At 40.6% G+C, this 17,660-nt stretch overlaps 1 protein-coding gene across 3 annotated transcripts in view; it reads right to left on the bottom strand.

Moving 5' to 3' along the window:
- The window catches only part of DYNC2H1 (dynein cytoplasmic 2 heavy chain 1), a 669,732-nt gene that overhangs the window by 337,809 nt on the left and 314,263 nt on the right, over positions 1–17,660 (bottom strand). For all 3 annotated transcript variants that reach the window (XM_073613106.1, XM_073613107.1, XM_073613108.1), the window contains 3 exons: positions 11,568–11,687; positions 5,077–5,211; positions 1,261–1,404 (listed from right to left, as the gene is read on the bottom strand). In XM_073613106.1, coding sequence (XP_073469207.1) covers positions 1,261–1,404; positions 5,077–5,211; positions 11,568–11,687 — 399 coding nt within the window. The remainder of the gene's footprint in view (positions 1–1,260; positions 1,405–5,076; positions 5,212–11,567; positions 11,688–17,660) is intronic.

Raw genomic sequence — 17,660 nt, 5'->3', positions numbered from 1 at the left:
TTAATCTAACTCAAGCTATCTTTCTGTCCATGTCAACAGCACTACACATGGCCGCTATGTAAGCAGCCTTATATAGTGTGGGGCTTGGACTTATTCCCTCTGAGCCATGATTGGCCAAAGGCACCCCGCCTTTGGCCAATTATGGCTCTCTCAGCAGGGCACGCTGGTCAGGTGCATGCTTTGGCAAATCATCATACAGCAATGCACTGCGATCTCGCAGTGCATTATGGGGCGTTCCACGGCGCTCAAATTTTCCGCGAACGCCCCATAATGTTCGGTTCATTTTAGAACACACGAGCACCCAATGTTAAAGTCGAACTTACTAACAAACCATGGGCTCATCTCTAACAGGCATGGTAGACTCTTTTTGCTATAAGGCAGAGGAGTCCAACTCATCTGGTGAGTGTGGATCTTTACACTACCACCAGGAGGTGGATGCATTGACACCGAGGGGACACGGAACACTACAGCACCTTTTTGCACAAAGAAAATACTCTGTTTTGCACAAATTATTACTATATTCACTTTAAAATTACAGTCACTTTATTATATGGATATATCATTAACTTATATTTGCATTTGGTTAATTTAGCATATGTATGTAATGTACTACTGATATTGTTATATAGTCACATGTCACATTGATCATCCAAGGTTATAGATAACAAAAGGATTTCTATACAAGTATAGTCATAGAAAATCATCAGCATTTAGGAGGAGCAGGTGCAGTCCCATACTCTATTTCAATATCACCTTGCCCCATAGTGGGGACAATACTGGAGCAGTGGCCCCATATTATTGCCACATACACCAAGGCGCGAGTGTCTCACTATATCAATAGGGTGCGACTTGTCATGCGATTTGAAACTGTCAAAGTTGCACCGGTGTGACCGGTGGCTTACAGTTTATCTTGACATCTCAGGAATGTATTTCAGCAGACATGAAAAGTTACTCAAACTTAAATGCCATTATAGCCACTGTAGTTTCCCATTTTGGAAGTTGCTGGAACTATATAAACTAATAAAGTTATTTTCATAGTGACAAGTTTCTTCAGGACAGTGTGAAAGCTGAATTTTACTTGTCAAGACATCAGGTACTGGTTTTTACAAAGCACTTTAAATTGTGTGCCCATAACTAAATGATATGTTGTCATATTGCATAATGAGGCATGAAGCTTGAATGTCAAATTATTCACCTTGCTGCTTTTAGAACGATTAATTGAGTAGAGAACATGCCATGCGGCTGACAACAGAAACATACCTGTTTGCTAAGCAAAGTTCGTTGAAAAAGTCTCAGGAAAGCGGCTAGACTAAAGCGGTACATGTTATTTATTTTGGATAAGTCACAGATAATGAAGTACATCTTGCTGGCACTTTCTGCCAGAGGAAGATAGGCATTTCGCTCCTGCAGACAGAAAGAGAAGACATGGGATGAAATCACATGTTAGGCTTTTACTGCCATCTAATGGTCAACCAAGAAAAAAAAAAAAAAGACAAAATATCCAAATGCACCTGTCATATATAAAATATTTCACTCATCAGTTTGATGTACGGCAAACCTTTTTTTTTTTTCAGCACAAATTACTATTTGGTTAGCGCTTCAGAAAAAGCTAACCTGTCTATTTTAGTGCATTCACCCCACCTCATGCCCTCCCTGCTACAAATTCTAGAAGGCCTGCTGAACCTTCTCACTCTTTCCCCGGCTGACATTAGCACTGAGCTTCGGGCAAATAAACTTTTCTTTACATGTATTCTTCAATAGCCACAAATAGTATAAATTGAAAGTGTGTGCATCAAATACCTTTATAAACCCAAGTATTACCTAGTAAAAGTAGTGGTGCTATCATTACTGTGCTGCACATAGCCTGAGCAGAGCTGTAGTAGAGATACAGCAGATCCACCCACTGCTGACTGGTATACAAGTTGCTGATGGCCACATCGTAATACAACATATAAACCTAAAAGGAGATCGCATACAATATAATCAAGCTCTGGAAGTGGGCCATTACACTTGCCAGGGTGCAAGCCTGAAGTTTCTGAAGCAACTATCTGGGTGGTAAGAGTTGCAAGTGTAATCCAGACTCTGAGCAGCATGAAGCAATTGGACCTTTAAAACAAGGCAGACATTTTACTGTGTCCACATTGTCAAAAGAGAAGTACCAAAGCATTGCTGATACTTAAAGTGGATGTAAACCCGATTCATGAAATTTGAGCTGGGGACATATCTGCAGTGTTTTCTTATCTCTCATCAAAGCCCTGTCTCGCGTGGCTTTATCCTGCTCCGTTCTTCTGTTATCAGCCTGATAACTTCTGACAAGTTCTCCGACAAAGGTGATAAAACCAGGCTAAATTTTGTGTCAGGGTAGGTGCTATAAATAGATTAGCAGAGAACTGGTCTATTCACAGCACAGCTCTGCATGTCTCTGCCTATGTGGAGGGGGGGGGAGGTGTCCCTTTCCTCCTTCCGCTCACACTTGCAGCAGGCATTTTTGCTGGGCGCCATGCAAACTATTTCAGCTGAAGAGATGAATAGATGTCCTTTGTGTGCCTATGATATTAGTGAACTGTCAATTACAACTGAAATTGCTGCTTACAAAGTTTGATGATCCCTAAGAGCATCAGCTAGGCATTCTGCTCTAGCCCTGTTCAGACTGCATTATGGTCGACCAAGTCTCATATAAATCTTTCCATATTAAGTGTGGGCAAGCTAAGTATTGTGTAATTAAAACACTCACAAGTATTTGCTGTCACATCATTCAGAGCACTCTGCAAACGAAAAAAAAAACATCACTCAAGAGAGCTGCAATGGCAAAAGTGAATCCCAAAACTTTGCACTCTCCAAACGCCTCCATCGGCTTTTCTTATCAGAAGTACAGAGCCATCTTTGTTCAGGCATCACTCAGGGTAATTATCTACTGTACTTCCAGGAATAATATGCTGGCTTAGAGTTTACATGAAAATCCTGGTGCCTGTGCAGTTACCTGGCTGTGTATACTCTTATGGTCGCACACAGATCAGCCCTCTTTAACCTCTCAATTGGAGATTTTCTACAAATGTAAAATGTTGCACAGTGAAACCTCGGATTGTGAGTAACGCGGTATATGAGTGTTTCACAATACGAGCCATTTTAAAAAAAATCCTAATGCCCCGTACACATGAGCGGAATTTCCGTCGGAAAAATATTGGATGGTTTTTCCGACGGAATTCCACTCAAGCTTGGCTTGCATACACACGGTCACACAAAAGTTCTCTGAACTTTCGACCGTCAAGAACGTACAACACTACGACGAGCCAAGAAAATGAAGTTCAATGCTTCCGAGCATGCTTCGAATTGTTTCCGAGCATGTGTGCTTTTTTTTGCGCCTCGGAATTGCATACAGACGATCGCATTTTCGGATAGGAACTTTTTCTGACCGAAAAATAGAGAACCTGCTCTCAATCTTTTGCTGGCTGGAATTCCGCCAGCAAAAGTCCGATGGAGCATACACACGGTCACATTTTCCGACCAAAAGCTCTCATCGGTCTTTTGTTGGCGGCATTTCCGATCGTGTGTACGGGGCATTACTCGATTTGTGAGCGAGCAGGATTCAAGCCGCTGGGGTGTGCATTACCGCATTTGGCCAAAGGTGTGGGGGTGCCGGGGACACTTGGAAACAATCGGAGACACTCCGTTCCCGAGCGTCTTCGGTGCCCCCGCACCTCTGGCCACATACAGTACTGCATACACTAGCAGTCACTGTGGAACAAATTATCTGAGTTTCCATTGATTCCTATGGGGAAACTTGCTTTGATATAAGAGTGCTTTGGATTACAAGCATGCTTCTGGAACGGATTATGCTTGTAATCCAAGGTACTATTGCAGTCCAATTAGTGAGCGAAAGGAGAATTAGGAAATGTCTCTCCCCGTCTGTAGTAAACTAATGATTACCTACACAAAGTTACTTGTACGGAGCACAAGCGCTGCTTTTCCATTTCAATATGTTTATTTGTTTTAGCATAGAAAAAGTAACAGATGAAATGTGTATATAGATGTCCATAAATCGTGTGTATAACAGTCTAACAGGCAATAAACTTAATAAAGTCCAATATATACAGCGTTGCGCTGTTATTCACATGAAATTAGGTACAAGAGATAATAAATGTAGAAAGTATTGTGGTCCAAGCTAAAGAGCGAATAAGACTGGAGAATGTGGTTTTAGCACTTATTCTAAGTAACAAGTTATGAGAGAAAAGTGGAGGTAGAAAAATGGAAAAAGAAAAAAAAAAGGAATAAGAAGAACCAGTGGGTGAGGAAAGGGGGATTGTATAGATGGAATTAAGAAGAGGGGAAGATAAGGAGGAATGGAGGGTAAAGCCTAGTACACACAATGAGATTATCGAACAAATGAAAACTGTACTGATTAAACGAAAATCATGCGCTCTGGTATGGTACGAGAAACTTTTTCGTGATTGTCTCTTCAGATAATTTTGTACGATCGCTTCAATTTCGAAAGGGTTTTTTTTGCCTGATTTTCTGATCGTGTGTACGGGCCTTAAGGCATGACATGTGCTGCTTTTTCATGATAAAGTTGCAGCTTTTCTGTAAAATGAAATTGTATATTGGAACATATCAGAAATAAAGGTTTGTAAAATTACTACCAGATCCACTTTAGGTAGAGTTCGATATTGCCAGGGCTTGGGTGGCCTCAGATCAACAATTTACACCTATCCTAATAGGTCAGACTAGAAAAAGGAATAACTTAAATATTGGTATCTGCGTGTAGCCACACATGTCCCCAGGATGTCACAGATGGTCAGGTCTACCGATATAACAGGAGCTGCCCCTGTTCTAATCTGTGTTAAATCTGCTGATGTAAAGAGGCTGGAACGTGTTAACAGGGTGTCAAGTTCTGGGCTCCATATTAGACATTCTATGCAAGGAAATTAGTCGAAAAAAGTTATAAGTATTTTGTCTATTTAACAACAATTCATTGTGTTCTTCCATTGAGTTTTTCTTGTGTTCACAAAGTGCTATTTAAAGTCCCTTAAATAGAAAAAAGGAATTATTATTATAATTGACTGCATATAATGACAGTACCTGATCTAGAGAAACCTGCAGTCTGTTTGATTCGCTAAGAGACTCCTGGATGAGGGCACTGCTCGCTTTAGTCTGATTCAAGGAGTTTATTAACTCTTTATTCTCCAGAATGTTTCCTTGGGAAGTTGCCAGTGTCTGGAAGAACAGAAACATCAGAATTATAGCACATAATCAATTATTGTAATATATAAATATATATATATACACACACAGTGGGGACGGAAAGTATTCAGTAATTTTTCACTCTTTGTTATATTGCAGCCATTTACTAAAATCATTTAAGTTCATTTTTTTTCCCTTATTAATGTACACACGGCACCCCATATTGACAGAAAAACTCAGAATTGTTAACATTTTTGCAGATTTATTAAAAAAGAAAAACTGAAATATCACATTCAGACCCTTTGCTCCTCCTTGCAGATCCTCTCCACTTCTGTCAGGTTGAATGGTAAACGTTGGTGGACAGCCATTTTTAGGTCTCTCCAGAGATGCTCAATTGGGTTTAGGTCAGGGCTCTGGCTGGGCCATTCAAGAACAGTCACGGAGTTGTTGTGAAGCCACTCCTTCATTATTTTAGCTGTGTGCTTAGGGTCATTGTCTTCAGCCCAGTCTGAGGTCCTGAGCACTCTGGAGAAGGCTTTCGTCTAGGATATCCCTGTACTTGGCCGCATTCATCTTTCCCTCAATTGCAACCAGTCGTCCTGTCCCTGCAGCTGAAAAACACCCCCACAGCATGATGCTGCCATCACCATGCTTCACTGCTGGGACTGTATTGGACAGGTGATGAGCAGTGCCTGGTTTTCTCCACACATACCGCTTAGAATTAAGGCCAAAAAGTTCTATCTTGGTCTCATCAGACCAAAGAATCTTATTTCTCACCATCTTGGAGTCCTTCAGGTGTTTTTTTAGCAAACTCCATGCGGGCTTTCATGTGTCTTGCACTGAGGAGAGGCTTCCGTCGGGCCACTCTGCCATACAGCCCTGACTGGTGGAGAGCTGCAGTGATGGTTGACTTTCTACAACTTTCTCCCATCTCCCGACTGCATCTCTGGAGCTCAGCCACACTGATCTTTGGGTTCTTCTTTACCTCTCTCACCAAGGCTCTTCTCCCCCGACAGCTCAGTTTGGCCAGATGGCTAGCTCTAAGAAGGGTTCTGGTCATCCCAAACGTCTTCCATTTAAGGATTATGGAGGCCACTGTGCTCTTAGGAACCTTAAGTGCAGCAGAATTTTTTTTGTAACCTTGGCCAAATCTGTGCCTTGCCACAATTCTGTCTCTGAGCTCTTCAAGCAGTTCCTTTGACCTCATGATTCTCATTTGCTCTGACATGCACTGTGAGCTGTAAGGTCTTAAATAGACAGGTGTGATGCTTCCTAATCAAGTCCAACCAGTATAATCAAGCACAGCTGGACTCAAATGAAGGTGTAGAACCATCTCAAGGATGATCAGAAGAAATGGACAGCACCTGAGTTAAATATATGAGTGTCACAGCAAAGGGTCTGAATACTTAGGACCATGTGATATTTCAGTTTTTCTTTTTTAATAAATCTGCAAAAATGTCAACACAATTCTGTGTTTTTCTGTCAATATGGGGTGCTGTGATTGCCACAGATTCTCATTGGATTTAGGTCTGGATTTTGACTGGGCCATTCTAACACATGAATATGCTTTGATCTAAACCATTCCATTGTAGCTCTGGCTGTAGGTTTAGGGTCGTTGTCCTGCTGGAAGGTGAACCCTCCACCCCGGTCTCAAGTCTTTTGCAAACTCTAACAGGCTTTCTTCTAAGCTTGCCCTGTATTTGGCTCCATCCATCTTCCCATCAACTCTGACCAGTTTCCCTGTCCCTGCTGACGAAAAGCATCTCCACAATATGATGCTGCCACCACCATGTTTCACGGTGGGGATGGTGTGTTCAGGGTGATGTGCAGTGTTAGTTTTCTGCCACACATTGCGTTTTGCTTTTAGGTCAAAGTTCAATTTTGGTCTCATCTGACCAGAGCACCATCTTCCACGTTTGCTGTGTCCCCCACGTGGCTTCTCGCAAACTGCAAATGGGACTTCTTATGGCTTTCTTCTTGCCATTCTTCTATAAAGGCCAGATTTGTGGAGTGCACGACTAATAGTTGTCCTGTGGACAGATTCTTCCACCTGAGCTGTGGATCTCTGCAGCTCCTCCAGAGTTGCCATGGGCCTCTTGGCTGCTTCTTAGATTAATGTTCTCCTTGCCCGGCCTGTCAGTTTAGGTGGATGGCCATGTCTTGGTAGGTTTGCAGTCGTGCCATACTCTTTCCATTTTCGGATGATGGATTGAACAGTGCTCCGGTGAGATGTTCAAAGCTTGGGATATTTTTTTTATAACACAACCCTGCTTTAAACTTCTCCACAACTTTATCCTTGACCTGTCTAGTATGTTACTTGGCCTTTATGATGATGTTTGTTTACTAAGGTTCTCTAACAAACCTCTGAGGGCTTCATAGTACATCTGTATTTATACTGAGATTAAATTACACACAGGTGGACTCTATTTACTAATTAGGTGACTTCTGAAGGCAATTGGTTCCACTAGATTTTAGTTAGGGGTATCAAAGCAAAGGGTGCTGAATACAAATGCACGCCACACTTTTCAGATATTTATTTGTAAAAAATGTTGAAAACCATTTATCATTTTCCTTCCTCTTCACAATTATATGCCACTTTGTGCTGGTCTATCATATAAAAAATCCCAATAAAAACCATTTATGTTTTTGGTTGCAACATGTCAATGTGGAAATTTTCAAGGGGTATAAAAACATTTTCAAGGCACTGTATACGGTATTTATGCACAGCAATGGTAGGAAAACCCTTAATAGTTTGTCATAACTCTGGAATATTTAGGCTCAGTAGTATACTGGAAACCCAGAACAAAACATGGCCCCAAGGTCCAACCATATTTAAAACCCTGCTTCATAATATTAATTCAGCATATTTTAAAGAAAAGTTTAATTCAAAAGCAAAAATGTAGTATATTGCAGGTTACCAGTCCCTTAGCCCTCATGCACACTTGAGCTTAAAATGCTGCTTTTACAGGCATTTGAGCTTTCTAATTTCTCTGCCTCTATACTCCTCTCCATGTTTATCTAGGTGTCCATGCACACTATAGGCATTTACAGGAGTTTAGAAACAGAAAAAAAAAAAACATCATTTGTGTGTTCAGGAAATGCTTTTGAGCATGTGGGTAAACACGCATTAGTGCTAGGCAGTTTTTGCACTTGAGTATTTTTTCATTTCAATTGCCAGAATAAATTAATATTCTGGCCAATGAAATGATTAACTGCCCAAGCAATTCTGGCGCCTAAACATGCTTGAAAAAACATTGCTTAGGGGCATTTTTGCAGCTGCTTTTCCCCTGTCAGGAGAAAAGCATTTAAAAGAGCCAGAGTGTGCATGAGGCTTTAATGTGGTGGTTGTTTTCTTTTTTTCCTTTTCATTCACCTGGTGATCTGGCCCTGTTATTTTTTTTAACCTCCTTTAACAGGCCAGGCTGTCCTGCAAAATTGGCAGTTAGAGGGTTGAGACAAACCTTTTAATACTGACAGGGTTGTTTATAGTGGTCAGCTTTTATTCTTTTATGTACAACTTTTATCTCAAAAGAAAAGAAAATGTTGCTGTAACTGCTTAACACTGTGTTAACTGTAACTCGGCATTAATTTGTTAGGTCAGGTCCATCTAAATCTGAAAGTCTAACACTAGCCTCTGCCCAGACTGAGAATGCTGCTGCCCAAGGTTTTTTTCCGTGGCTCCTCTATCCAGAGTGGGGACAACCTAAGACAGGAAGTGTTTTACTATCAAATAATGAGCAAAAAAAAAAAAAAAAAAAAAACACAGCGCTTGGAGTAAAATAGAAGAAAAAGAGCAGCTAGCACTCAAAGTCAAGATACAAACTCCAAGATAATAAGTCAGAAATTGAACACAAATTACCGAACATATAACATATAATGTCCATAAAAGTAAACAGCAACTACAGTATCTCACAAAAGTAAGTACACCCCTCACATTTTTCTAAATATTTTATTCTATCTCTTCATGTGACAACACTGAAGAAATGACACTTTGCTACAATGTAAAGTAGTGAGTGTACAGCTTGTATAACATTGTAAATTTGCTGTCCCCTCAAAATAACTCACAGCCATTAATGTCTAAACCGCTGGCAACAAAAGTGAGTACACCCTTAAGTGAAAATGTCCAAATTGGGCCCAATGAGTCAATATTTTGTGTGGCCACCATTATTTTCCAACTCTGCCTTAACCCTCGTGGGCATGGAGTTCACCAGAGCTTCACAGGTTGCCACTGGAGTCCTCTTCCACTCCTCCATGATGACATCAAGGAGCTTGTGGATGTTAGAGACCTTGTGCTCCTCCACCTTTCGTTTGAGGATGCCCCACAGATGCTCAATAGGGTTTAGGTCTGGAGATATACTTGGCCAGTCCATCACCTTTACCCACAGCTTCTTTAGCAAGGCAGTGGTCGTCTTGAAGATGTGTTTGGGGTCGTTATCATGTTGGAATACTGCCCTGCGGCCCAGTCTCCAAAGGGAGGGGATCATGCTCTGAATAAGTAGGTCACAGTACATGTTGGCATTCAAGGTTCCCTCAATGAACTGTAGCTCCCCAGTGCCGGCAGCACTCATGAAGCCCTAGACCATGACACTCCCACCACCATGCTTGACTGTAGGCAAGACACACTTGTCTTTGTATTCCTCACCTGGTTGCCACCACACATGCTTGACACCATCTGAACCAAACACGTTTATCTTGGTCTCATTAGAACACAAGACATGGTTCCAGTAATCCATGTCCTTAGTCTTCTTGTCTTCAGCAAACTTTTTGCAGGCTCTCTTGTGCATCATCTTTAGAAGAGGCTTCCTTCTGGGATGATAGCCATGAGGACCAATTTGATGCAGTGTGCAGCGTATGGTCTGAGCACTGATAGGCTGACCCCCCCACCCCTTCCACCTCAGCAGCATTGCTGGCAGCACTCATACGTCTATTTCCCAAAGACAATCTCTGGATATGACGCTGAGCACGTGCACTCAACTTCTTTGGTTGACCATGGCGAGGCCTGTTCTGAGTGGAATCTGTCCTGGTAAACCGCTGTTTGGTCTTGGCCACCGTGCTGCAGCTCAGTTTCAGGGTCTTGGCAATCTTCTTATAGCCTAGGCCATCTTTATGTAGAGCAACAATTCTTTTTTTCAGATTCTCAGAGAGTTCTTTGCCATGAGGTGACATGTTCAACTTCCAGTGACCAGTATGAGAGAGTGAGAGCGATAACACCAAATTTAAACACTCCTGCTCCCCATTCACACCTGAGATCTTGTAACACTAACGAGTCACATGACACTGGGGAGGGAAAATGGCTAATTGGGCCCAATTTGGACATTTTCACTTAGGGGTGTACTCACTTTTGTTGCCAGCGGTTTATACATTAATGGCTGTGTGTTGAGTTATTTTGAGGAAGCAGCAAATTTACACTGTTATACAAGCTGTACACTCACTACTTTACATTGTAGCAAAGTGTAATTTCTTCAGTGTTGTCACATGAAAAGATAGAATAAAATATTTACAAAAATGTGAGGGGTGTACTCACTTTTGTGAGATACTGTATGTAGGAAGAGTCCACAAAACCAAGGCGTTAAAAGCCTCCTTTGTGTTCCGTGCAACAATTACGATGGGTGAAGGAAAGCAATTGGTGAAAGGAAGATCCAATTCCGCACCCAATGTGAGTCACACACACTGTTTACCAGATGTAAATGACCACTGAATAACAGGTGGTCCGACAAGGCGCAAGGAAATAAGGTCATACATAGTTGCTATTTACTTTTATGTCCATTATATGTTATATATTTATGGTAATTTGTGTTCAATTTCTGATTTTACATTCCCTTTTTAGCACTGCACTTCCATATATATGAGGAAGTGCATTACTGGCCGGATCACCAAGTGAAAAGAAAGAAAAAATCTTTAAAAAGTTTAGCCACCGCATTTAAGGATTGGTAAGCTGCACTATAATATATTTTTGATTTTGGTTTTGGATGAGCTTTCATGATTGTTTCTAACACATACTACTCTAATACTGTAATTTTATTTTATATACCTTTTTTTACTTTCACAGCCGTATTTCTAAGCAAACCCATAACAGCAATAAACTGGAGAACTGGCATTGATTAAAGGTTAGTTGTATATTTTAATGGGTTGCTTAGTTTCAGCTGTAAAAAACAACAACATATATTATAAAAGCTATAAAGAATTCTGTGCAACTCAGTCTTCTCAGATCTAGATGTTCATTTTTTAACAGATGACATTTTCTCAGCAACATTTGTAGATTAAAAAGAGCATTCAACAGAACAAAGCAAGGTAACCCTCGCTTCTGTTCTAAAGCAGCCAACAAATCACACCAGGACCCACATAAAATAAACGCTGGCTGTAAATGAAGTCGCTTCTACATATTTTACCTCCAGGAGAGACCCTTCCAACTTAGCCAGCTGAATTTTCTTATCTTCTTCTTGTTGTAACAATTTGGTTTTCTGCTCTTCAAGGTCCGGTTTTTCATGCTGAATGGTTAAGGCTAAAAGCTAAACACAAATTTCCATAAATTAGCACATATGTGCCATCGACAACAATAAATCAGGAAATTCCTTACGCAGCACGCTTTGTAATTACAACACACGCTTTCCCTACTTCTTTTAAAGTACTACATCAAATAATTTGCATTCTTTTCACAGGAACCATTGGTTTTCTAAATACATTTGCGCACATGATTGTCTGATTTCTCAAGGGTGACCACATGTGAAGTATTTCTCCAGTGCAAAACTTGTAAGATGTAAGCACAAAGGAGTAATTATTACAAGCTACATACACATTCTGCATTTCTAACAATAGAATCAACCAGATCTACATAACAATGTTCTAAACAAACAAAAAAAAAAAAAATACAAAAAAGAAGAAGCCAACAAAGCTAGGTATCGTCAGATATGCGCTTCCTTTCCTTGCTCCCTAAAATCTATCTGTAATAATGAAATCATTCTATAGCATGGAATTTACTTTTTAGCAACATACAGGGAGGGGAAAAAAGTATTTGATCCTCTGCTGATTTTGTACACTTACCCACTGACAAAGACATGATCGGTCTATAAGTTTAATGGTAGGTTTATTTTAACAGTGAGAGACAGAACAACAAAAAAATACAGAAAAAACGCATTTTAAAAAGTTATAAATTAAATTGCATTTTAATGAGTGAAAAATTATCCCTTCGCATAACATGACTTAGTACTTGGTGGCAAAACCCTTGTTGGCAATCGCAGTCACAGAGGTCAGACGTTGGCCACATCGCACACATCTAAGGAGGGATTTTGTCCCACTCCTCCTTTGCAGATCCTCATTAGGGTTTCGAGGCTGACATTTGGTAACTCAAACCTTCAGCTCCCTCCACATATTTTCTATGGGATTAAGGTCTGGAGACGGGCTAGGCCACTCCAGGACCTTTAAGTGTTACTATTCCCACAACAGTAAAATCTTTCTGTATATTGCAGCATAGCAAGCTTGTTAAACTCACTGTGGAACTTAAGGGGTTAATCCTCTGCATTGTGTAAAAAGGCATTTGTAGCCTGTATGCACAGATCCTCCCCCTCCTGCACTGTCTATCTGGGGAAAGCCAGCTAACACAGGCAGGGTTTCCCAACCTGCACATGCTCAGTTGTGTTTTTTATGCTGTAGAGAATATTTCCTTCTTGAGCTGAACTAACCAGATCACATGATATTGGCATCACACTTGTGGGCATGTATACAGGCTGAAGTTCAAATCTCCTCCTACATGAACTCCCAGCACTGGAGAAACGGTACAGTTTATCGAGTAACCGTAGTATACAGATCAGCTAAAAAGGTACAGTCAGGTCCATAAATATTGGGACATCAACACAATTCTAAACTTTTTGACTCTATACACCACAAAATTTGAGGGTATTTACATCCAAATCAGGTGAACGGTGTAGGAAATACAACAGTTTGTATATGTACCTCCCACTTTTTAAGGGACCAAAAGTAATGGGACAATTGGCTGCTCAGCTGTTCCATGGCCAAGTGTATGTTATTCCCTCATAATACCATTTACAAGGAGCAGATAAAAGGTCCAGAGTTCATTTCAAGTGTGCTATTTACATTTGGAATCTGTTGCTGTCAACTCTCAATATGAGATCCAAAGAGCTGTCGCTACCAGTGAAGCAAGCCATCATTAGGCTGAAAAAACAAAACAAACCCATCAGAGAGATAGCAAAAACACTAGGTGTGGCCAAATCAACTGTTCGGAACATCCTTAAAAAGAAATAACGCACCGGTATGCTCAGCCACACCAAAAGACCCGGAAGACCATGGAAAACAAGTGTGATGGATGACCGAAGAATTCTTTCCCTGGTGAAGAAAACACAACACATCACAACAGTTGTCCAGATTAAGAACACTCTCCAGGGAGGTAGGTGTATGTGTGTCAAAGTCAACAATCAAAAGAAGACTTCACCAGAGTGAATACAGAGGGTTCAACACAAGATGTAAACCATCGGTGAGCCTCAAAAACAGGAAGGCCAGATTAGTGTTTGCCAAACAACATCTAAAAAAGCCTTCACAGTTCTGGAACAACATCCTATGGACAGATGAGACCAAGATTAACTTGTACCAGAGTGATAGGAAGAGAAGAGTATGGAGAAGGAAAGGAACTGCTCATGATCCAAAGCATACCACCTCATCAGTGAAGCATGGTGGTGGTAGTGCCATGGCGTGGGCATGCATGGCTGCCAATGGAACTGGTTCTCTTGTATTTATTGATGATGTGACTGCTGACAAAAGCAGCAGGATGAATTCTGAAGTGTTTCGGGCAATATTATCTGTTCATATTCAGCAAAATGCTTCAGAACTCATTGGACGGACGCTTCACAGTGCAGCTGGACAATGACCCGAAGCATACTGCGAAAGCAACCAAAGAGTTTTTTAAGGGAAAGAAGTGGAATGTTATGCAATGGCCAAGTCAATCACTTGACCTGAATCCAATTGAGCATGCATTTTACTTGCTGAAGACAAAACTGAAGGGAAAATGCCCCAAGAACAAGCAGGAACTGAAGACCATTGCAGTATAGGCCTGGCAGAGCATCACCAGGGATGAAACCCAGCGTCTGGTGATGGCTATGCGTTCCAGACTTCAGGCTGTAATTGACTGCAAAGGATTTGCAACCAAGTATTAAAAAGTGAAAGTTTGATGGATGATTGTTAATCTGTCCCATTACATTTGGTCCTTTAAAAAGTGGGAGGCACATATACAAACTGTTGTAATTCCTACATCATTCACCTGATTTGGATGTAAATACCCTCAAATTAAAGCACATCTTGTTTGTTTCATTTCAAATCCATTGTGGTGGTGTATAGAGCCAAAAAGATTAGAATTGTGTTGCTGTCCCAATATTTATGGACCTGACTGTATATAGTGGCAATATTTTAATGTAAAAATAAGATTTATAAGCTGTGGACACTGTGGGGGGCGGTCGGCAGATGAACTATTTTCATATTATTGGGTTTAGAAACACTTTTTAATGTGCTTCTTTTTGAGCCACTCCTTTGTTGCTTTGGCCTTATGTTTTGGGTCATTCTGGAATACCCATCCACAACCTATTTTCAATGCCCTGGCTGAGGTAAGGAGGTTCTCACCCAAGATTGGACAGTGCATGGCCCCGTCCATCGTCCCCTTGGTGCAGAGAAGTTGTCCTGTCTCCTTAGCAGAAAAACAACCCCCAAAACGTAATGTTTCCACCTCCATGTTTGATGGTGGGGATAGTGTCCTTGGCGTCATAGGCAGCATTCCTCCTCCTCCAAACGCGGTGAGTTGAATTGATGCCAAAGAGTTCTCCTTTGAATCATTCAGATATTTATTAGCAAACTTCAGACGGGCCTATACATGTGCTTTCTTAAGCAGGGGGACCTTACGGGCGCTGCAGGATTTCAATTGTTTTCTTGGTGACTGTGGTCCCAGCTGCCTTGAGATCATTGACAACATTCTCCCGTGTAGTTTTGGGCTGACTCCTCACCATTCTCATGATCTTTGAAACTCCACGAGGTGAGATCCTGCATGGAGTCCGAGGGAGATTGACAGTTGTTTCTTCCATTTGCGCATAATCGTTATAAATAAATAAACTGTTGTCACCCTACCAAGCAGCTTGGCGATGTTCTTAAAGCCCATTCCAGCCTTGCGTTGATCTACAATCTTGTCCCTCACATCCTTGGACAGCTTTTTGGTCTTGGCAATGGTGGAGAGATTGGAATCTGATTGATTGATTGATTGCTTCTGTGGACAGGTGTATTTTATACAGGTAACAAGCGGAGATTAGAAGCACTCAGCTGGTTACCTGTATAGAAGACACATGGGAGCCAGAAATCTTGCTGATTGATAGGGGATCAAAAAACGTATTTCACCCATTAAAATGCAAATCAATTTATAACTTTTTGAAAATGCGTTTTTCTAGATATTTTTGTTGTTATTCTGTCTCTCACTGTTAAAATAAACCTACCATTACAATTCTAGACTGATCATTTGTTTGTCAGTGGACAAACATACAAAATCAGCAGGGAATCAAATATTTTTTTTCCTCACTGTACTATATAAATTAATAACTAAATTCCACCACACTCTTTAAAAAACAATCCCATGCATTACTCTGTGAGATCACTATTTGTGCTGCTACTTAATATAAGAAAAGATGAAATAATCATCAGTGACATGCTAATAATCCACATTAGTATATAAATTACAACCGGCATAATGAATATGCTGTGGGTAAGGATGTGAAGGGAAATCTCCCCAATGTAACACAGATTGCAAAAAAGAAAAAAGAATTATAACCCTTCCTTACTCTATCCAAAGTGGAAAAAAAAGAAGCTTTCCCTTTAATTACACTTTAATACTTACAAAGGCCATCACCATTAAACAGACCACTTTTTATAGCTTTTTAGGTCCCACCCTCATTTTTCAGCACCCCTGGATGATGTAATCATATCTCACATGCATGATGACATCATCATATTGTATGGGTGCTATGATGTCCAAGTTAGCGTCCCCACAATATGCGATATGAACCAAAGCTCCCATAATTCAAAAATGGAAGGAACCCAGAAAGACAAGAGACATATATTTATATTCTTTATCTTACTCTTCAACGCTATAGCTGGCTGATAATTATTCCTAAGTGGCAGAATTTTTATGAGCGATAGAATTCTTATCAACTGAGAAAGTAAACATAATTGCATCTATATTTTTCTTTTATTTTCTAGCTACCTCATTTTAAATTGTATTTTTATACGCACAATTCAAAATAGCCATTCGTTTATCTTTTTTTCAAGGTCCACCTCATAGTCATACCTTAACACAAAGGGGAGTTAAGTGAAACCCTTATTTAGACCATTCGGCTTTGCAAATCCAATGTAAAAAATAAATTTTGCTTTAGAATGTAATTTAGAATTTAGGTCCCCTTTAATTGAGCCCATTTTCTCCAATTAAAGGCCCTCTAGAATCTTACCTGATTTTGGCTTTTGCTAACATCTATCTGTAAGATCCATATGGGTGAAGGGGAAGGGAGTTGAGGATGCAGGGCCATAATTGAGGTGTTGCGGCATTCGCTGGAAGGAGGCTGTGGCATCTGGGACCTTAAATCTAAACCATCATTGTGGATGAGCACAGGAGCTACTGGAGCCACCTGCACCCAGCCTTTATGAGCTCCTTCTCCTTGTCTCCATAACATGGCCAAACAACACCCCCGGATTTTTGGCAGGATCAACAGATATATCAAAATGCTATCAAGGGTATATTTAACAGATCAAAAGGGAGCAACTAAGAAAAGTTCACTATTGGGAACATGCATACAGTTTAAACTAAGCTCGCCCCCTGTCCAGAGGGGTTTAGTCCTTTTATTTATCCCTCTCCCCGGGGTAGAGCTTATACCCCAGAGTTTGTTGTGGGCTTCAATGTATATTTATATACAAAAAAGGAACGTAACAGAAAAAAATGGTCTACGTATTTCTTCTTTTTAGCATAAAGATTACAACAATGTAAGGTGCAATGGAAAAAATAGGAATTTTGATTTACCTGTAAATTCCTCATCTTGCAGTACAATACAGGACACAGGCAATCTATTCATAGACCTTGGGTTATAGGCTTATAGGCTTGTACCTTCAGTTGATTGGATACTGGGAAGCTTTAGGAGGACATGCTCATTGGGCACCTCCCCTATGACCCTACCCCATTTTATGAATCCTCTGTATTGTAGCAAGCAATGTAGAGTAACCAAGGAATGGAAGGGAGGGTGACCAGTGTCCTGTACTGTACTCAAAGATATGGAATTTACAGGTAAGCCAAAATTCCACTTATCTTAATTGTACAGTACAGAAAGCAGGCAAAGTATTCATATACCCTGGGATGCCAAAATGCAATGAACAAGAAGGTGGGCAACAACTAGGCAAACAGAACTGTGGCAATAGGCTCAACAGCAAGGATCAAAGAGATCCAACTTCAGAGT

The sequence above is a fragment of the Aquarana catesbeiana genome, linkage group LG02 (genome assembly GCF_042186555.1).
Source record: "Aquarana catesbeiana isolate 2022-GZ linkage group LG02, ASM4218655v1, whole genome shotgun sequence".
NCBI classification, from domain to species: domain Eukaryota; kingdom Metazoa; phylum Chordata; class Amphibia; order Anura; family Ranidae; genus Aquarana; species Aquarana catesbeiana.
This window is presented reverse-complemented; position numbering and strand designations above follow the sequence as displayed.